The sequence below is a fragment of the Podarcis vaucheri genome (assembly GCF_965113315.1).
Source record: "Podarcis vaucheri genome assembly, chromosome: 3".
Taxonomy (NCBI): Eukaryota; Metazoa; Chordata; class Lepidosauria; order Squamata; family Lacertidae; genus Podarcis; species Podarcis vaucheri.
The window spans coordinates 15,883,328-15,905,817 of NC_138761.1; the positions used below are offsets into that span (position 1 = coordinate 15,883,328).

The 22,490-nt window shown below is 43.7% G+C and overlaps 1 protein-coding gene across 38 annotated transcripts in view; it reads left to right on the plus strand.

The window, feature by feature from the left end:
- Positions 1-22,109, plus strand: part of NRXN1 (neurexin 1) — a 1,008,670-nt gene extending 986,561 nt beyond the window's left edge. For all 38 annotated transcript variants that reach the window (XM_082217236.1, XM_082217247.1, XM_082217269.1 and 35 more), the window contains one exon: positions 18,827-22,109. In XM_082217236.1, coding sequence (XP_082073362.1) covers positions 18,827-19,131 — 305 coding nt within the window. In that variant the 3' untranslated portion in view covers positions 19,132-22,109. The remainder of the gene's footprint in view (positions 1-18,826) is intronic.
- The last annotated feature ends 381 nt before the right edge of the window (positions 22,110-22,490 follow it).

Consider the following 22,490-nt stretch of genomic DNA (forward strand, 5'->3'; position numbering starts at 1 on the left):
CCTTACATTTCTGAGACTCAGGGCAAAGGTGAGGAACCCTCACCAGAGCACAACCCTCACCAGCCTTGCATCACAGCCACCACAAGCGCTTTTGCCAGGCTGAAATGTGCCCTTTGAACTCTGTTAAAGCACCTTGCTTCCCTGATTGGAGGATACTGGTTGGGTGGGTGGAAATTATCCTACTGTACAAAGGTAGAATTTGCATTGAATGCACAGTGAACTTCACTGCTGCCTGCCTGCGCTGGGAAGCCATGTTGTATCGCCAGCTCAGATTGCCTTGATTAGCTGAGAGGCAGGTGGTTTAAGGAAGCCCTCTTCTCAGTCGATCAACACCCCCACCTCTGGCTCGCGTGAGCCAAAGGCAGAGCAATGGCTTCTTTAAACTGCTCCGCTGCCTGCCGCTCTGTTGACCAAGCCCCCATACAGCCCCTGCTCGTGGGGGCCAGAGTGGTCTGGGTGCTTAGCTCAGCTCTGTGAACTGGGCAAACCCACATACCACTCTGACTTGTGAGCACAGGAACAGTTGGGCAATTTCAGACATTGCGATATTTAGCTGCAGATATATCACGATGATGAAAACGGGATGTCGCCCAGTCCTGTTCCCTTTGGGGACTTTAAAAAGGCAAACATCCACATATTGAATCATGCCAGGAACAGACTGTCAGGCATTGGTTGGCTTCAGTTTATTGGCCGTTGTTCAATTCATTGCTAGGTGCACTAGGTGTGATTTGGTTAATTTCCTGAGTTTGTTACAGTTCGCATCTTCCCATTCATTAATTATCAGTGAGCAGGTGTTGTCTTGACAAGAATTCAAGGCATAACCAATGAAGTTTGTGCCTTTTTCCACATGCACTTGGGCCAGTGCACAACTCAACTCAGAGATGTGTTGCCTTAAGGCTGCATTCAGACGTGGGGTTTATTGTGGAAGCTGGTTTTAATGCTAGCGCTTCCGACCCAGTTTCTAATGTTACAACGCAGAACACAGTGCATTACAGACCAGTGGCGTTTTGGTTGGTATACCTCCACAACATGCTAAGCTTTAAACAGTGGGAAAGAACTGCCCCAGATTATGTCGCGTGAAATTGCAACACAGAGCTCCAGTGGTTTCCCAAGCTAGTGGGTTTGGTTTTGTTTTTTCTGGAAACAAAATGGAAATAAGCACTAAACTTCCAATAGATACCATTAGTTTTCCAAAAGTCATGGGAAAGATCACCTGAAATGCAAAAATTAACAAGTAAGGAAACATGTTGAGGACAGAATAAAGTGGTGTCCGAATTGTGTGCCATTGTCTCCACAGGAATTGCTAATAGCAAGAACCCCCCCTCCCAGATTCTGCCTGTGGTCAGAGGTACGAAACACAGGGCACAAATATACACTTAGGGCCGGTCCTTTCACCAGTCCACTGATGATTGGCAACAATGGCAGCCTCCTGGATGTTCCTTCTAAGCCCCCTGACTAGTCCTCTCTGTATTCCTACATAGCCAGTCCTGGCTGCTCTACAAGCCTTCTGCCTCAGGTACACTGGAGCATAATATCCTTTTCTCAGTCTAGAATTAGGATTCCACTACAAGTTCATAGAATCATAGAATCATAGAATCACAGAGTTGGAAGAGACCGCAAGGGCCATCGAGTCCAACCCCCTGCCAAGCAGGAAACACCATCAGAGCACTCCTGACATATGGTTGTCAAGCCTCTGCTTAAAGACCTCCAAAGTAGGAGACTCCACCACACTCCTTGGCAGCAAATTCCACTGTCGAACAGCTCTTACTGTCAGGAAGTTCTTCCTAATGTTTAGGTGGAATCTTCTTTCTTGTAGTTTGGATCCATTGCTCCGTGTCCGCTTCTCTGGAGCGGCAGAAAACAACCTTTCTCCCTCCTCTGTGTGACATCCTTTTATATATTTGAACATGGCTATCATATCACCCCTTAACCTCCTCTTCTCCAGGCTAAACATGCCCAGCTCCCTTAGCCGTTCCTCATAAGGCATCGTTCAAATGGCTTCCGTATATGGAATAGGGAAGAGCACAATCTTGTTCTGTGCCTCAGGCAACAAAATGTCTTGGGCTGGCCCTACCTCCCCTTGGTCCTACAGTAGCAAAATTGTGGGGAAGCTGTAAGTCAGAGTTTACCAAAATGGTGCCCAGCAGATGTTGCTTGCTGGGGCTAATGGGAGTCATAGTACAGCAATGGCTGGAGAACACCAACTTGGCAAAGCCTGGCTTGAGTCACATCCCCAAAGTCGATAAGGGGATAAGCGAGGGCTCAACTGGATGGCTTTTGGGGTCTCCTCCTCCTCCTCCTTCAGATTTGTGATCCTATACTCTGCATTTTGATGGCAGTGGCTTGTTCCCCAGCTCTGTAAGGCTGCAACAGAGGTGAGGTTCATGCTGGCGATCCCCCCCTTGGTTAGGGTGAGTGCTTGTGGGATCAGTGATTTCAGTGCTGCAGCCAAAACCGACAGTCAGCTAAAAGGTGTGCCTCGACCGCTCTGAAATTGCTGATTTCTAGCTTCTCTATTGATTGTGCTGAATTATTAATTCGGGGCATTGATTTTGAAAAGTGGGGTGGCAGCGGCGGCAGCAGCAGCAGCCGCCACCTTCCTTGGAAGGAAACTTCTGCCGGAATTGTCGCTGCCAGCAAGCCCTTGTCTGTCACCTCTGGATTTGCTTGCTGTGCACCTGCCTCCTGGTAAATAATGAATGGGGAGATGCGACTTGTGACAAACACAGGAAATAAATGAAAAGCACGCCCGTGATGCGCACGAGAGCCCACCAATGAAACAGCCAGCCTATAAAACACATCTGGAAGATAAAATGCCCCCCCCCAAGCATAAAATGCAGGTTGTGAAACAGGGTATGCACACTGGTAATCAAAGGTTGTCTACCAAACATGGAAAGAGGAATTTTGTGAGTGTAGTTCTGAGGATGTTTGAGGGATTCATTCTCTGCCAATTTCTATGCATTTTCATGCACATTTCCCCCTATAGCTGCATTTTTGCTCCATATAAATATTTTTTTTGCAACCAGTTTCCCATAGCATTAATTCATTCTGGACATTTTTTTCTCTCCATTTCTTCTAGCCCCACACCCCATTGTTTTTTCTCTCTCTTGAGAATTGCATGGCAGAATTCAGACTCTTGCGAATTCTGAGGACTAGCTGTGTCTTAGTTCCCTTATTACTGGGCCAGAAAGTGCAAATTAGAGAAGTTCATGGTAAAATGCAAAGGGAATAAATCCCCCATCACACCAGTGGTTTTTTCCCCTAAAAAAATATGTTTAGGGGTACTCTCATTTTCCTATTCATATTTAAATACTGCCCTTCAACGAGGTCAAACTTAGATTCACAAAATGTTTAGGGGGATGTGTACCCCTGCGTCCCCCCAGAAAAAAGCACTGCATCACAATCACACACAAACATCTTGCTGCCATAAAATCATGATGCTGAAATACATTTCCCCCTGCTCTGGAAGTGAAATGAAACAAGGAAGCCTAGGGATTCCCTTCCTGAGAGTAACAGAAAATACTCACGGCCAAATACAAAGAAAGAGACACACATACATTTGCTGTTCTTTAGAGGATGTAAACCAGGGCTGTGTAGAGCCCTTCATATGCCTTGTGGGTCCCATCCGAGAGGGGTCCTGTTGACCCATCCTTGTACCTACGGGACCGCCTCTCCCAGCGTGCCCCGCGGAGGACCTTAAGGTCCATAAATAGCAACACCCTAGAGGTCCCGGGCCCTAAGGAGGTCAGATTAGCCTCAGCCAGAGCCAGGGCCTTTTCAGCACTGGCCCCAACTTGGTGGAACACTCTGTCTCATGAGACCAGGGCCCTGCAGGATCTGATTTCTTTCCGCAGGGCCTGTAAGACAGAGTTGTTCTGCCTGGCTTGGAATCAACTTGATCCTCCTCTTTCCTTTTCCTTTCTCCTTCTGTGATGGAACTCCTATTTGGGGACTTCCCTGGCTTTTTTCTGGCCCACGTAGGACCAGTTTGGATAGTTGGCCTTGGTGAAGAGTTGACCTTTCCATCCCCAAAAAGTTTTTGATTTGAGTTTCTACTGAAATGAGGCTGCGTTTTAATGTTGTATTTTAATCTTGTTTTCAAGTTGTATTTTAATCAATTGTTTTTATACCTGGTGTTAGCTGCCCTGAGCCTGGTTTTGGCTGGGGAGGGCGGGGTATAAATAAATTATTATTATTATTATTATTATTATTATTATTATTATTATTACATCAACAGACCAGTTCCCAAATAAATTAATAGAGACCAGAAGTGCCTCCCCTCACCCAGATTTATTTTATTCATTCATTCATTCATTTATTAAATTTGTACACCACCCTTCATCTGAAGATCTTGACAGTTCACCACATAAAAACACAAGATGAAAACAAAACGAAACAAAAACCCCACAACCCTCCCACAGACACATTTAAAAGGATATAGGATGTTAGTCAGCAGCTCAACTGCTCAGCTGAGGTGTTGACCCACTCCTTTCCTTCCAAAGGAGCACCCTGCTGCAGGCAGGATTGGCACGCAGAGGCACCAATCCTGCCTGGTCCATAGTGTTCCTTTGCAAGCAGCTCCTCTCAGAAAGGAGAATTGGGAGGCAGGCTTCTTCCTTCTCTTGGCAGCTAGGCCAGGTGTGGGTCTTTTCTTGGGGTTCTTCTGCCTGAGGCCTGCCTCTCCTTCCTGCCTGATGCCCACAAACTGATAGCCATGCACTGCTCTGGGCCATCCAACCTGAGCTGGCTGCCTGCACCCACTTCTTCCAACACCCAAGTCGCTCCAAATATGACAGATTTGGCTCAGGGGGTCAGCTTAATCCATTGCACAAGCCCTAATGTAAATACAAAATCTTGCAATTCAGATTTTATAGCCCTAGTGGGACTTCCTTCTCTATTACTCAGGCAATGAGCAAACCATCCATTTCAGCTCACTTTGCTGCACTGTGGGATTTATTGGGTTGGTTATTGCATTTCATCAGATTTATAGCCCACCTGTGCCAAGGGCTCAGGGTGCGTTGCATAAATATTTACAGGGCTCACAATCTAATTTAACATTAGCGGCAGGAAGGGGGGTGTACACTGATGAGGTGACAGTTGCCTATAATTTTATTAGCTCCCGTTCAGAAGATTTAGGTTTCTGGTTGGGTTCCTGGGAGACCCTCCCTGTCTTGCTGCTGGGGGCTTAGCATGCCTTGTCAAAACCATATCATCCTATAATAAATAGCAAAGCTAGAACTCCTGTAGCTTGGTGGTTGAGCATCTGCTGTTCATGCAGAAGATATCAGGTTCAATCTCCAGGAAGGAGATTGTCCCCTGCATGAAAACCTGGGATGCCACTGCCAGTCAATGTAGACATTATGGAATTTGGTGGACCAATGGTCTATCTCAGGCAGCTTCCTGCATTCTTATTCTCTGAGGGTTCATCCTTATATAGCCAAAACAAGTACTCCTACCCTTAAGACTGAGGAAGGAGGAGGCTTGGAGAAACCCTAAGATTTAGAGGAGGAGCTTGTAGGAGGCAACAGCAAAAGAGGTGTGGTCCACAAAACAGAATGATGAAGACCGAACCTATTCAGTGGGCATGGAACTCTGGCTGGCTGATGGAGGACAAATTGGAGAATTAGTTTGTGGAGGAAAAGATGAGAGAAAACTGTGCCTTCTTCTTCTTTGATGATCACTCGTAGCCAAGTAAGATTGTCTTCCATAAACACGGTTTTAACAATGAGTCCGTAAGTGACTCTAGAGGCCAATTCTGGATCCACATGTCCTTCCACAGTGGGGACAGCGGTTTCCAGGTGGGAGTTGATCATGGTGTGGATTTGCCAAGCATGCCTTCCTCTTAGCACATTTCTCCCTTGCGTCCTGAGTTTGAGCGTCTTCAAAGCCCATGACACCTTTGGTAAAGGCTGTTCTCCAACTGGAGCTCTTGCAGGCCAGTGTTTCCCAGTTGTTGGTGTTTATTCTACATTTTTTTAGATTTGCCTTGAGACAGAAAACTGTGTATGTATTAGGAGAAGTAGGCTCAAAATGTGCACACATTTTGATGTGTTTGTCTTTTTTAAAAAATAGATGCACAGTGATTCAGAAAGGAATTTAAGATGGGGAAAATGAGAAACAGAAACCGACAGTTTCTTCTGTCCTTAAGAACCACACATATGAACTGTCTTGTGCCATTTTTAGTTTTAGATGTTAAATAAAGTACAGAGAAAATAAAGTACTTATCCACACAGTGCATAGTCAAACTATGGAACGCGCTCCTCCACGAGGCTGTGATCACCACCAACTTGGATGTCTTTAATAATAATAATAATAATTTATTTATACCCTGCCCTTCCCGGTTCAAAAAGTGGGCTCAGGGCGGCTAACAAGAAATTCAAAACACTTTAAAAACAAAAATTATTAAGTACAAATTAGAAAACATCCATATTTACAACAAAAGAAAATACAAAGGAAAAAGAAAATACATATAACTAAGGGGGAAAAATAGAGAATACTTACCTGGCAGGGGAGACACCATGTTCATGAAATTTAAAACACTTAATTGTAAAAAGAGGATTAGACAAAATCATGGAGGAGAAGCCATATCTATGGCTACTTGCCATGTTGGATACGCTCTGTCTCCCCGGCTGGAGGCAGTAATCCTTCTGAAAACCAGTTGCTGGAAACCAGAGGAGAGGAAAAGGCTCTTGTGTTCATGTCCTGTTCCCTGGTTTCCCACAAGCATCTCGTTGGCCCCTGTGAAAACAGGATGCTGGACTAGATGGGCCCTTGGCCTCATCCAGGGGCTATTCTTAGGTTCTTATCTGTATTCTAAATGTAGTGGGTACCAGCTACTCCTCCGGTGTCATTTAAATTCTCATTTATATATATATATAAAAAATAAACCCAAATGCTGCACCACAGATGGCTGCAAATGAAACTCATTAATATATCACAGGGCAGAGGTGATATGAATCGTGGATGTCACATTCATGGCACTTTTCACGCTTGAAATCATTCCCTCCACTGAAATGCACGTTACAGCTTCCTCCTAAGTTTGCATGGGGCTTAATGGTTTATATAAGATCTGTCTGCCAATATCCCTTCCCTGGCATACTGTATCCGTGGCTTTTAAGTGCAAACGTGCTGGTGACCGACACTTCATTGGGAAAAGCAGGGCTTGGGGGCTTTGGAAAGAAAATTTGGGTTTGATGTGCAATATCTCTCCCGCGAGAAGCATCTTGCATAGGATGAGTTTCCATGACAATGTTTGATGCAGGAGAGTCAACCCAAAGAGATTCCACTATCTGACCCCTAGATTCTTGTAGTCAAACATTCTCATAGAAGACCTCTCATCCCACAGCTCAGTGTGATAGTTGAAAGTTACAGTGTTCCTCTGGACCAAACTAGCATTTATATGCAAGTCCACATAACAATCAGTACTCCAACTATTTTTTTTTTGGGTGGGGGGCAGCTGGGAGGGAAGATGCAAGTGTGTTCGACAGTGCTATTTTCCTAGAAACAGAGGTGCAGGAACTCACCATGAACACATCTCTGGTTCTCTTAGATTGACAATGGCGCCATTGAGTTCTGGCATGTTCTGGCTGAAAAAAAAGCCCTGGTGTTCAATCCCTTTCCCCAACCCAAAGAAAACTGATCACAATGAAAGGAAAGAGACTTAAGTTAGTCATGACTAACTCTAAAATTATACACCGCTCCTGCTATCCATTCATTTGTTATACAAAAATTCACCTATCCAAACACAGGGAATTAGTACCCAATCCTTGCTGTACACACTGCAAAGTCAGATATCCAAATAGCCCAAACTATGTGTAGTTCTGTAAACAAACAAGCAGCCTTGAAAAAGCATTACTTTTTGTGTTTCGCTGGACCACAACAGACATTTCACCAGAAACCATGTTGGGAGGAAGGAAGGGAGTGGGAGAATTGGGACAAATAAGAGAGCTCCCCCCCCCCTTCCTTGTTTCACTTTTGCAAAGTTTCACAGGGGTTTCCTGATGGGGTTTTTGTTTTGTTTTTTGTCATTTTGGGGACAAAATTCTGCAGTCAGGGACACATTAGAAATTTCCACGTAGGACTGGAAACCGTTGAATCATTGTGTGAACACTTGCTTAAAAAAACTGTATCCTGAGAATGCATTGTGTTCAGATAGCAAGACCTGTGAGTATCTGCCCTCTATGCAGAAGAACCCAGGTTCCGTCCACAGCATCTCCCAAATCAGACTGGGCAAGACCCCTGTCTGAAATCCCTGTCAACCATTTTGAACTAGATGGTCTGATTTAGTATAAGGCAGCTTCCTATGTTTCTAAAATCATCATCATCATCTGTGTTCCTAAAATTGTAGGGAAAATTTATGAGAAATTTAATAAAAATAAAAATAATAAACTAAGGAAAATGTCAGAATGCTGTCAGCAGCTCACGGCTGGTTGCCCAGGAAAGTATAAAGACAAATAACAGTTTCTTACCGTCCTTTTTTTATTTCAGTCTTTACACAGAGAGGCTATAGAACCCAGCCTCTTGTATAATGGTGTTGTCCTGAGTGAATCTCCACCCCCTGTCTCTCCCACCTCGTCATTCATCATCATCTTCATCACCTCCTCTACGGGTGCCACTAAGTGTCCTCTGTCTTGGAGCTCTTTGCTCTCCTACTTTTAAGGCTCTCTGGGTTCTGGGAGATGGAGGGTCTGGGATGCTTTCTAATGACAACGTGTCAGCCAGTTGTTGCTCTGGCTCTCCCATGATTTCCCATCTTTCCCCCTCATCTGCCTCTGAGCTGTGACCACCCTCAAACCCTTGTTGAAAATCTATACCGTCTTCTTCCTCCTCCCTGGAAGGGTCAGGATGGGGAGGCAGTCTCCACCATTCCTCCTCTGCCCAGTCCCTGACAGGAAAAGACAACTTCACATATTTCTGTAGCAGAGCCAGCCCTATCATTAGGTAAGGCAACACGACCACTTTAGGCAGCAGATGTTGGAAGACAGGTGATGCAGCCACCTTGCAAAAACTGAGCAAGCCTTGGTCTGGCCAGTACCTGGGGGTAGGATCAGGTGGTACCCATAAGCAGAGATTCCTTGAGTTCCATGGCAGAGGGAGTAAATAGAAAACCAATATTAATCCACATAAATGTTGCTTTGAGGCAGGGTGGAGACAAGCGAGAGGTTTGTAATGACTGCAATCTGTAAAGAAGATTAAAAACAAACGCAGAACACTCAACTCACCTTTATAAAAAAACAACTGAGTAGATTTTGTTTGACGTAACATGTGCCTAGGAGCTGCAGGGCAGCGTGTGTGACACTTAAAAGGCAGAAATCCTGCAAGCTGCACATTTGGTTCCCTCCCCAAGTCCAGACTTCACCTTTCTGGACCATACGACTTCAGACAGGTGTAAGGGTTGCATTTTTAAATGTTCCCCTCCTTTAAAGGGAGAGTGAAATCCCCACACATGATAAACTAGTGCCTATTTTATTTTTAAAAAATGCTTTTCTTCCTGATCTATATAGGAAAAGCTAAGGTAAAGGACCCCTGGATTGTTAAGTCCAGTCAAATGGTGAGAAGGTGGGGGACGTTGCCGCTCAATAAGATCCCCAATTACAATCTTAACTAACATTGAATTTGGGGTGGGGGCATTGCCTAATGATTTTGCTGATGATAAAGCTTCCCTCTAAAACAAAGGAGAGAAGGCAGGAGCACTAGCCGGTGGATATTGATTTAGTGATCAGGGTAACAAGGAATTGAAACTACGTCCAGATAAGCCATTCCACCCAAGAGAGGTCTTTGCTTTCTGGCTGCTCCCAGACTGAAAGCCCACCAAGTGTACACCACAAAATAATCACATTCATACCTTGTTGCAAATGCAGTACTTTATTCTATTTTTTTTTAAGAATCTTGTCTTTTGGATAATTTTCTAGCTTCTCCCTCTGATTGGTTTATGCAAAATCATGAATATGAACCAAGCAAGTCTTTCTATATATTGGTGTGATTTTTGAGGGGTTGTGGGGTTTTTTTTTTGTAAAGGAGGAAAAAGTCGTTTTGCTAATTTCAATTCTCGAACACGGCAGGAGTCTGCGATTCCAATTTTCTTTTCACAGTCTTAATGAAGACTGGACATTGGCAATAGTCATGTGTGTGTCCCCCACCCCACCCCCTTTTGCTTGGAATTTAAAAAAACCATGTTGACGGGCTGCCAAGAATTATAGTAACTCTCTAATGAGCACAGGAGAACTGTAGCCAATTGTGACTGTTCCGGACAAGTTATTTCATAGCGGCAATAACAAAAGGAATATAAAAATCAATCCTATCTACTGTGGTATAGGATACAATTCAGGAAGGTGTTAAAAGGAGGGGGTATCTCTTAATGAAGGCAAGCACAATATATACCCACCTTATGGATCGTTTCAAAAGGGGCCAGTGCAAGACAGGATGACTAGTTGACTGCTGACAATGGGATGAAAAATACCGTTTTATGGTCCTCTCCTTTCTCTCTGCCAAGCCATCCATGCCGCCATAAAGCCAGCTTCAATATTTTCAGGTGGTTCTCTCTGTCTTAAGAATTTCCAGCCTCTCTACTTTATGGCCTTCAATCTAGAGAACCCAAATGGTTCTCAGCACTTCATCGGCTGTTTCCTGGGCAATGAAATAGGCTCCTAGCATTGTTTGAGTTGCTTTCCAGCATGCAGGAGTACAGTAATGGAGCGCAGTGTGTTTTCTGGAGTAGTAAAGAGATGTTCACAGACACAGTTCAATATCTGTTGGGCTGCTGTGGGGAAGCTTGGCTGGCAATAAATATTTCGAGGGCAGGAAGTGCACTTTTCATGGCCTGTGTCTGCAGCATAAAAAAAAAACCCCAGTTTAAATGTCAGAAAGCTTCCCTCCTCCAAGCAAACCAAGGAACTGCCGGAAACATTTTTGCAGGTATTTATTGGCATTCTTGCTAAAGCATAAATCCTAATATTCCTCAGGCAAAACGGTGAGAGAGAAACCACATGCAAAAAGAAATTCAGATCTGTAAAATGGATCTGAGCACCCTATGAGCTGGTTTAACCACAAGCTAGGTTTGCACATCCTTGACGACTTGATGGCTACAGAGTGTGTGTGTGTGTGTTTTAAGGTTGTACACAGCCTCCCCACATCCACCCTGTAGCCTCAATCTATGGCCCCCAGATCAGGTTAATTCGACCTGTGCCACCCTATGAATCACCTGCCCCATCCCAGATCTTTCCCCAAAGCAATATAGGGCAGCTGGGTTAAGAGTTTTAAAGCATTTTAAAAAAAATCTTCTTTTTCAACGCAGTTAAAATAGAGTTTAAAAATACACTTTGTGGGTGGGTGCTTAGCACTGCAGAGCATGGGATGTTTCAATTAACAAGCTAGTAAATATAGGAAAACAATCCTGTTTGGTGGTGCTTCAGGGGGCAGAAAGAAGGGGAGGCCTGACAGGAACCGTTGACCACCAACTCACCCCGCAGCCACTCCTCACTCATGCTTGCCCCCTGACAGCCACAGGCAGGCATCTCAACCCAACCTGTAGTGATCTGGGTCTGTCTCACGCTGAGTCAACCAAAGTTCAGATTTCTCCAAATAGGCCTGATTTGGCTCACGTTTTGGGCCTTGGCCAAATCTGGAGCACAGCCCTAGTGTATATCTGAAGCGTTGAGTGAGCCATCAACCTGATTTGTGTTTGCTCAGAGGTTTGCACAAAGGCTGTATGAAGTCTCCATCAAGCGCTTGTTCTTGTGGTTGTTATCCTGCAGTTGTGGTTTGCCATCACTTTTGGTTGATCTAGTAGCCAATAGTGCTCTCGCCACTTGCCGTTCCTAGAACTATCATTCAAGAATACTACCAGTGACAGCAGAGGTAGAACATAGGTTTGGCGAGGGAATGGTTTCCCTCAGAAGGTGGACTCTCTCTTGGAGGTTTTTAAGCCTAGGCTGGATTTCCATCCATCGTGGATGTTTTAGTTGATATTCCTACATTGCAGGGGGTTAGACTAGATGAGGCTTGGGGTCCCTTCCAACTCTCCAGTTCTATGATTCTCTGGTTGTGTTCCAAGGCACCAAAGTTCCCAGAAGAACAAGAAAACACACTGGCACTGAATATTTTGGTTTATGGGTTCAAATAGGCCACAACTTTATTGGTTACAGATGTGAGCAGTTTGGCTTAGGCATTGGGGTGAAGCCAGGCTATACATTGACTCCTGCCCATCTGCAGGGAGTCCACTGAAGGGTAAAACACCAATAGGGGGTGCCCTATAACTTACATCAAATAGGGGCACTCTGAAGGGTCCCCATAGGAGCTGTGGAATGGCCCTAGTCCATGCCCAGGCTTCAGACAATAGGTCACACCCCGGACCCCTTTAACAGGATACCCTTACTGAGGAGGGGCAGGCGAAGGCAACAACAAAGGCTTACCCAATGTGCTGGCTGGCCATGGCAGGATTAAATTGCCCATGGGACGCCCACTCTGCCAGCTAACTGGCTGGCGCGGTCCCACGGCACTGCTGACATGTTTGGCTATGACACAGGAGAGAGGTGGCATCCCCCTTGTCCAGGAAACCATTGAGTCCCGGCTGCCTGGCCGCAATGCCGCCCACCAGATAAAAGGTGAGCGGACTTCTATGCTCATGACTATTGGCCACTGGTAGTGTCACCCTCCATAAGAGGTAGGCATAGAGACAGTCATGTGGCAAAAGCAGCCCCTGGAACTACTGGCAAATGCAGCCAGTACCGATATAATATCAGTGAATATAGTTTGTGAAAAGGCATTTAAATGAAACAAAACATCACAATTTTTGCCTCAGCCCCCGCACAGCACAAATTACAAACAGCTACTCTGTGGACGCCAGGAAAACTTGCAGTTAATTAAGTGATTCTGTCTTGTTTAGACAGATGGAGTGAGATAATTGTGAGAAGATGCTTAAAATGAAATAATGCCAGCAGCTTTAATAATGGGACTGGGGTGGGGGAACTACTTGGGCTCAAAATAAGATTGTTCAGTTTCATGCCTGAGACCTCAGTAGTCAAAGCAACAGTTCCCTGCAAAAGGAAGCTGGAAGGTGTCATTTAGCTAGGGATGAGCTGGGCTGCTAGTTCCATTCACATTTCAGCCTTTTTTTTGGTTTTTTTTTTGGTTTTTTTATATATATAATTTTTTATTAGGTTTTTTTAACATATCATTTTCAACAATAATTAAACATACTTTTACATCTTATTCAAATTTTTGACTTCCATCAATCCTGTCTGAAAATTTTCCAATCTAATCTCTCAGTATGCATTTCTTATCTTCCCTATTACATTTCAAACTCATAACCAATATCTCTGTCTTTTTCTACTTTGTAACACTTCATATTTTTCTCTTTACAAAACTTCTTGTAGTCCTACTAGCGTAATTTGTTGATTACAGTTGCTCTTCAAATGATTCATATACTTCTTCCAATCTTCTGTAAATCTCTGGTCCCGCAGGTTTCGAATCCTTCCTGTCATTTTGTCCAATTCTGCACAGTCCATTAATTTCATCTGCCATTCTTCTTTCGTCGGAATTTCTTCTTGTTTCCATTTCTGGGCTACATTTCAGCCTGTTGCTCAGTCATAAGAACGTTAAAAAGAACCCGGCTAGAACAAGGGTCCTGTTCTCGCATGCCCGTGGGAAACCTTTTTATTAATGTTAAATACATTCTGTTTACACACTTAAAAACTCATGTCTCTTCGGCTGGGGAGGGCAGGATATAAATAAAATTTATTATTATTATTAAGTATGTTTTTGGTGCGTACTTTTGGCACGCTAAAAATTTATTGCAAAGCCCGAAGAGCATAATGCAACTGGGAGTTCTTTTCGCATCCACAAGCAAATTTGGGAGCATTGGATTGGGTCAGTCCACTGCGAAAAGGGGGAACTAGATCAATGCACACACCCCCAATCTCTACTTCTAGCAGACCTTAATAGCAAACTCGCTGGACAAGCATTTGCCTAATTTGCTTGCATTCAGCATGTTCCATTCTTTCTTGGGCAGAAATTAATTTCCAAAATGACATTCAGCTTGATAAGTCTCCCTCGCTTTCACCCGCTACAGATATGCTCAAGAGCCTTTATTCGGTAACACTGAATTGTCTCTTGTAAAACACATCCAGCTCAGACGAATTTTCACGTAGCACTGTGAATACAATGGGAGGAAGAGAAGGGGGATGGTGCCTATTGTTATTTCTAAGTGCTTAGAGATGGACTCTGAGTACACGCTTAGGAAGAACCTGAAACAAAGCATATGGTCCTTGGGGAGGGGGCAGGATCCACTTCTACTTCTGCAGATATAAGAAGACATCAGTTTCCATTCTGATCCATGTTCATCACGTGCAATGCCACTTCCATTCTGCTGCAGTTTGACTCCCAACTGTTGCTTTCCTCATTGCCCACTGTGGCACAATTTAGCATTACTGATATAATAATAATAATAATAATAATAATAATAATAATAATAATAATAATAATAATAATATATTTGTACCCCGCCCATCTGGCTGGGTCTCCCCAACCACTCTGGGTGCCTTCCAACAAAATATTAAAATACAGTAATCTGACAAACATTAAAAGCTTCCTTAAACAGGGCTGCCTTCAGATGTCAGATAGTTGTTTATTTCCTTGACTTCTGACGGGAGGGCATTCCACAGGGCGGGTGCCACTACCGAGAAGGCCCTCTGCCTGGTTCCCTGTAACTTGGCTTCCTGCAATGAGGGAACTGCCAGAAGGCCCTCGGCGCTGGACCTCAGTGTCCAGGCAGAACGATGGGGGTGGAGATGCTCCTTCAGGTATACTGGACCGAGGCCATTTAGGGTTTTAAAGGTCAGCACCAACACTTTGAATTGTCCTCAGAAATGTACTGGGAGCCAGTGTAGGTCTTTCAAGACCGGTGTTATGTGGTCTCGGCAGCTGCTCCCCATCACCAGTCTAGCTGCTGCATTCTGGATTAGTTGTAGTTTCCAGGTCACCTTCAAAGGTAGCCCCACGTAGAGCTCATTGCAGTAGCCCAAGCAAGAGATAACCAGAGCATGCACCGCTCTGGTGAGACAGTCCATGGGCAGGTAGGGTCTCAGCCTGCATACCAGATGGAGCTGGTAGGCAGCTGCCCTGGACACAGATTTGACCTGTGCCTCCATGGACAGCTGCGAGTCCAAAATGACTCCTAGGCAGCGCACCTGGTCCTTCAGGGGCACAGTTATCCCATTCAGGACCAGGGAATCCTCCACACCTGCCCGCCTCCTGTTAATTACATAATGGTTATGCTATTCTACACCATTGCTTTCAATGCAGATCCTGGCTTGTTTCTTCTTTCAAATAAAGTATTATCTTCTCTCACTGGCATCTTTCCCAAGCAGGCACACAGGACCCTCAGTTTTTGTGTTTGGGTGCAGCCTGGGTCTCTAAAACAAAACAAAACAAAACAAAAAACAAAACAAAACAGGGTTTTCTTGAATGTGTGAGAGCCCTTTTCCTTCATCTTTATAGTGCCAGCACATCAGCACCAGGGGAATGATTATAGCCAGCAAAAGAAAGGGAAACGAAAGTGTCAAAAGAAAGATGAAAGGAGGAGGGAGGAGGAATGGTTTAAGAGACTATGTTCATAGTAAATGAGAGAATTACAAGGAAGGCAGTAAAACTGTGGAAATGAAGAATATAATGATCGGAAGAGTGGGTGGAAAGAGCAAAACTCCAGAACAAGAAACGCAGAGGTCTGGAAGAGATAAAGAGAACAATAGACTGGAAGCAAAATAATATTACTTGGGTAGATGCAGTGTCAACAAGGATAAGGATCTGAATTTAAGTTTTTGTGTGTGTGTGTTTTTAAAAAAGAACCAGATTCATTGGCAAATAAATTTTAAGCAGAACAGCCACCCCATGACTTGGGCACGTGTCTCTGTGGACATCCCCCTAGCTCAGGAGTCTACAACCTTTAAGACAAAAAGAGCCACTTGGACCCATTTCCGAAGGAAAAAAAACTGGGAGCCGCAAAACCATTGCGACATTTAAAACAAATATAACACTGCATATATTGTTTCTTACCTTAATGCTATATATACAGGATCGTAATGCACGCACCGTCCCCATGCAACGTCACAGCCAGTACAGTGCCCGCCACAGTGGGGAGTGTCGGGGCGCACAATGCGCCTCCTCCCCTCGCTAGTATCCGCCCCGGAGCCGCAACAAAGGTGTAAAAGAGCCACATGCGGCTCCGGAGCCGCGGGTTGCAGACCCCTGCCCTAGCTGAATGTTGGGCAGCTGTTTTCCCTAGCCCTTGATTCCAGACGTCCTTGCACTCCTCTTCCTAGTATTTCTAATTAATTGGTTATTCTTCCCTTCAGTTTTGTTGTTGTTTCCCAGAAGGGACCAACATCTGACTAAATCTTAAAAGCAATTTGGGGTAACCCTATAGATCTCAGGCCTAAATCTCGCCAATAGTCCTTGCAGACTAGCATTTGCAGGAATTCTCTAGGCTTGCTGGATCAGGCCAGAGTTAGTCCATGATCCTGTTCCCGCAGTGGCCAGCCAGATGCCCGTGGAAAGCCCAAACACGGGACTTGAATGTTAACATCTGCAAAGGATGGGCAGAATTTTCACTCTTGCGTAAATACCGAAAGCGCTGCCTTTACGAGCTCGGCTCCTTGTTTTTACGATACGCTCCTTGCTGCTCAGTGGGCCTTTTATTTCTTTCGGTAGCTCTTCTTTCGCCCCGTAAAAACAATAGATGTTCCCATTCTCTCACATTTGAGAAAAGCAACCTGGGGTCGTAATAGGTGAGTAAAAATTCTAAGAGGCAGAATGCTTGCAAGAGGTGCCATAGTCAATATTATAGCAGGCAGCGGAGCACAAAGCAGATAGCCTAAATAATATATTGTAACTTAAAAGCGCAGGTGCAGGCTTCCACCTGAACATGAAATTGCTGAAAGTAAGTAGGTGGGGGGGGGCACTGGCAGACAGGCAACCCTGCCCATAGCATCCTTGTGTGTTGACCCTCTTTTCAGTTCCTGGCATTGCCTGTGTTGTATGGGGAAGACCTGCAGGAGCCTTGCACTCACGTTGGCTTGAATCTGAGCAGACTCTTCTGCACGTTGGCGGGTAGTCTCCCCCGTCTGATGCCCTCCAGATGTTCTGGGCTGAATCTCCATCAGCCCCAACTAGCACAGCTGCATCGGCAGTGGCTGGTGGGAGCTGCAGTCTGAAGCATCCATTTGGGGGGAAACTGGTACAGAGAGGGGTACAGAAATTCAACTGAAATTGGCCGAAAGCTAAAATTAAACAGTGACATTGGACATTGGTCCAAGAAATAAGTTTTGGTTTGGCTAATAAAATTTCCCAGGGGATTTTTGCACTTCTTAACAAGACACTTAAGCCAAATTTGGCATGTTCAGCTCACCTTAAATATCTATTCTGAGGAAAGGCAAAAGCATTCCCATAGATTTAGTGGAGGCTTAAATGAAAAAAAAAACCAAAACATCTGGGACAGGCACAGGCAAACTCCGGCCCTCCAGAGTCCCTTCATCCCTGACCACTGGTCCTGTTAGCTAGGTATGATGGGAATTGTAGTCCCAAACATTTGGAGGGCTGGAGTTTGCCTATGCCTGATCTGGGATCAACTTGGTGGCCGTAAGAACATGTAGAAAGGGCTGTCTTGTAGTCTGACTCATGCTGGTAAGTCATGATGGTAGATCTGAGTATTTTAACTTTCTGTGAGTTGTTGTACCCAATCATTCCTGCTATTTTCTTTCCGACAACAAACGGGTTACTTAAAGGCATGGAACCAAAAAAGTATTTGAGCTTTTTGTCGAAATCTAAGTATCAGGGGTTATGGTTTTGAGAACAATGGCTGCCGTCCTGTACCCACTTACCTGAAAATAAACCACATTGAACTCAAAGGGTCTTGCTACTGAGTAGATAGACATGTTTGAATTAAAAAGCAAATCTTCTCTGATGAAGGTCATGGGCTGAAGTTTGCTCCAATGAATGGACACAGTGACAAAGTCGATGTGATCCCTTCAGTCCCTAGAGTTCAGGCAAACTGTAGGATAGAGTCATAGATTTGTAGACCTGGAAGGGACCAGAAGGGCCAACCTTCTGCAATGCAGATGACCTCAGCCCCTTCTATCCTTCCAAGGAGACAACATTGCTCCCCCCCATCCCCATATCTGTTAAATGTAGTTCTGGCGATACACAGCTGTAAAATTTAATTTCGCCCTAAAGACGTTAAAGCAAAGATTATGGGATAATGCACACAGTGACTTGCGATCTCGATCACACGCAGTTTGTAGTCCTTTGGCAGTAGGAGTACAATATGGGCATGTCTTTAAGTTAACATCCTACATTAAAAAGCTGGCAGTACCAAATAATCGAAGGCTTTTCACCAAAGCCAGACTAAACGTCTTTCCTTCTGCAGTGTTGGATGACAGCTTGAGAGGAGTTCCCTACCAGGACAGACTTTGCTCGTGTGCTCAAGACATCGATTCCATAAAACATATTTTGTTGCACTATGCAAAGCCAGGGCTGAACTGATATTACCCTTGCTGGTACCTTTCCCGGGAAAATCAGAGGCTCACTATGTCAGGTTCCTATTGGAAGACCGGACAAACGCTAGAACGTTAGCAGTGGCAAAGTTTTTATCGGTGGTTGCAAGAACCAATGACCCCTATATTCTGAACAAAATGCTTGTTAAACCTGGAGGTAGGCTGTAAGAATTGTGTATTGTTTTGTAACGATTTGTTGGGTCTCTGGACCGTAATAAAGATTGAATTTATGAGTTCCTGCTTTACCCTGTATAAATGTTTCTTTCATCATCTACCTACAGCGAGTCCCACCAAGCCTGGGCGAGGAGGATACCCGAGTACAGATGAAGTGGTCCGGGAATCCAGCAGCACTACTGGCATGGTGGTTGGGATTGTGGCCGCAGCTGCTCTGTGCATCCTCATCCTCCTTTATGCCATGTACAAGTACAGGAACCGGGATGAGGGCTCCTATCATGTCGACGAGAGTCGAAACTACATCAGTAACTCAGCACAGTCCAACGGGGCTGTGATTAAAGAGAAGCAGCCCAACAGCTCAAAGAGCTCCAACAAAAATAAGAAAAACAAGGATAAGGAGTACTACGTCTGATCCCGACAGCTGAGGAGAAAGAACAATTGTATAGGAATAGTCTTCATTTTATCTGAGACATAAAAAAAAAAAACCGAAAACTTATTTACTTTACTTTTTATGAAGCACATACAAAGTTTTAAAAAAAAAACAACAACGGGAAAAAAGAACACAGGGAATGCAATCAGAAAGGAAAGACTTTTTTAAAAAATATAAAAAAGAACCAAGGGAAGGAAACAAAATGAAATAAGCATTTCATAACTCTTGTTTCGCTGAAGCAGGAGCCAATAAATCCCCTTACATTCACAGTGTTTTCATTTACTCTGCCGTCTTTTCGTTGCTGGAATGTTTCTGAAGATGATGTTGGTACCACCACACACTCATAAGGCAAGGAGTATTACTGCAAAAACATCACCCAGCACACCACAAAATATAATGAACTGAAACAAACAAACAAACAAAAGTTGAAATCTCTCTCTCTCTTTCTCTCTCTCTCTCTCTCTCTCTCTCACACACACACACACACACACAAAACACACAAAAAGAAGCTACCTATCAGTCTGGATTTAGCCAAAGTGCTAGCGCTTTTCTGAGGAGTAAGTTAGTCTTATTGCCTGAGAAGACTTTTGCGGTTCTACACGAGCGCTCGATGAGCAAAACGAAACCTCGGAACTGAATTTTGCCACCCAGAGCAACAAAGCAACGACTGGAGCTTTGGTTTGAAGTGAAGCGCTGGCTTTTCTGAATAAACCACATTTTAAAAAAAGAAGAAGAAAACACTTTAAAGAGGAAAAAAAAAAAGCCCCTTTCTGGTTGTGAGGAAAACAGTATAGCGGCCTTATTTTCGAAAAAAACAATAAACAAACAAAAGAAGTGAAATATAAGGCTTATTTTCACACACCACTAACAAACAAACCTGAGGGCATAGATGCAATCATTGGGGGGAAATTCATGCACGCTTAATATGTTATTACATATGTTTATATTTAAAAAAAACACATCTATATGTGCTTTCTGGACTGTGATAAGTGATGTTTTCTAGCCTGTTGTATAGAAAATGCAAACTATATCTGCTCTTCAACCATTTTTGGTAAACTCAATGTTCTAAGTGTTGCTAGGTATAGAACGTTTTAAGACATCTGGAGCAACCAACATTTCTGTTTACTTTTGCAGCCATGAGAAACTGCCACGATTTTTCTTACCCCTCCTGATTCTTTCTTTCTTTCTTTCTTTCTTTCTTTCTTTCTTTCTTTCTTTCTTTCTTTCTTTCTTTCTTTCTTTCGGTTTGCTTTTGGTTTTCGCCTACAGTGTAGTGAATATACTACGAGGGAAAGTGTATGAATGTATATAAGAGTCAGCTAATTTTCTTCTTAACCTGTACAGTCTTTCTCTCTCTCTCTCTCTTTTTCTGTTGCAGTTCAGTTTTTCGTAGTTTGTATGAAAGAAGTGGATTTAGAAAGCAAATATATATAGATATAAACATTTTCTTCTCCAATTGCCTATCCACTCCCAGGATACATCAGCGAAACCAATCAGAAATCATGTGAATTTGCCCCGCCCCAAATTATGCGCCACACAAGTCCTGGCGATTGAAGTGACCTTTGCACTCCAGTTCACATGACATCGTTGGCCAATATGTTTGGCTGTTCCCGCAGGTAGTGAAGGTTGAATTCTGCGGAATACTTGGTCCAAATCTCTTTTCCCATTATATGGCATTTGCCCGGCTTTTGGTATATAACCACTACAGTGTTGGATGGTCGGAGAATTCAGAAGTCTGCCTTTAAATTAGCTCCTCTCACTCACTTTCCTCAGTTATGGAAAGCAAAAACGGTTAAAAACTGCATGCAAAACAAGATTCCAAGTTGCATATTTTTTGTCAAACGAAGGAGTTGTTCTTTTATTTTACCACTTCTGTTTTGTTACCGTAAAACCTTTATCCACATCTTTCATCTGAGCTTGGTCTTAAAATGAAATTTCCTCTTCTACTAAGCTCAGCCAGTTCATTGGTTTGGTAATAAACATACTTTCAGTTTCTCTGCATTGATATGCGTGGAAACATTTAATGCCTTTTGGTTAAAGATCTATGCCATAGATCTGCATTCCCCCATCCCCCTTGGTTTCATTTCATTAAAATGACTGCTCTGTTGGGTTCCCAACAATAAGTCTTTGTGTAACATCTCACTTAGTGAGAGAGATACAAGAGGAATATATTAGGCCGAAAGACATGAGCTCAGTAGAGAATCAGCTGTATCTTGGAAGGCCTCCTGTGATGAGTACGATTGTTCGCACTTTACAGACAGGAAGAAGGAATTTAAAATTAGCTTTAACCAGCAAGACACCTTATCTTCTTGTACGCTGCTCACTGCCACTGGGGAGAAACACTGGGAAATGGAGGAGCTTTCAGTCTTCAACACAGCAATACTGTCAGAAAAGAAAAAAAAAGTCACGGTATTGCCGCTCTTAAAAGTTGCCAAATGATTTGATTCATGCTGTATATGTCAAGGACTTTTCCTTTTTTTGGTGATGCTTGTGAATTTCTGAAGGCATTCGAGTTAACATAAGAAAAAAAATAGTTGGTCCAATCACCCCCCTCATGTGCCACCATTGTGAATTACCTTTGCTGAGGGCAGGGCAAGGAATGAGGACAGCCACGAACCGTTGGGGAAATCTGGTGTTGGTATCCAAAGTTAAACAAGCCAAAAATAAGTGAATAAATGAGTGTTGGATTTCCGTGGCAGTAAGGCCACGTGGAAGGGGATAGAGATACTAAGCTTGGGCTTTTCCACCAGTGCTGAATGGCGAGGTGCTTTTGTGACTTCATGTATTGACTCTGTTAACTCACCTAACTTTGTCAGATTGTTGGTCCCTCACCCCCAAGCAATTAACACAGTTACTTTAAGTAATAAGTGATAGGGGATTGCTATTTCTAGCAAAGGTGATTTGAAGCTGTTTTCTGGGGAGTTACTCCTGTTCTTCCTTGTTGATTTTGTGATTTTTTTTTAAATAACGAACAAAAGAAGTGTTTGCATTTATCAAATGTTGCAGTAGCTATATTAAAACAATTTTCTCTTTTCAAAATGCATAACAAATACATTAATCCCATCTCTATAATAATCTAATTTGTTTGACTAAGGCTGCAGTCTTATGCACACTTAACGGGGAGTGAAGTCCCATTGATATTGATGGACCTTCTCCTGAGTAAAGATGCCTAGGATTGTGCTGTGATGAGATGGCTTCGGGTTGTTTTTTTATTACTGTATTGTGTTGCCTTTTTTTAACATTACACTAAAATAATGTGTGAAATTATTCATTCCCAAGATATCAAAAAGAGGTCAGAAGCCCTTAACCTTATAGTGCTTTCTGTGATAGATATTTACAAT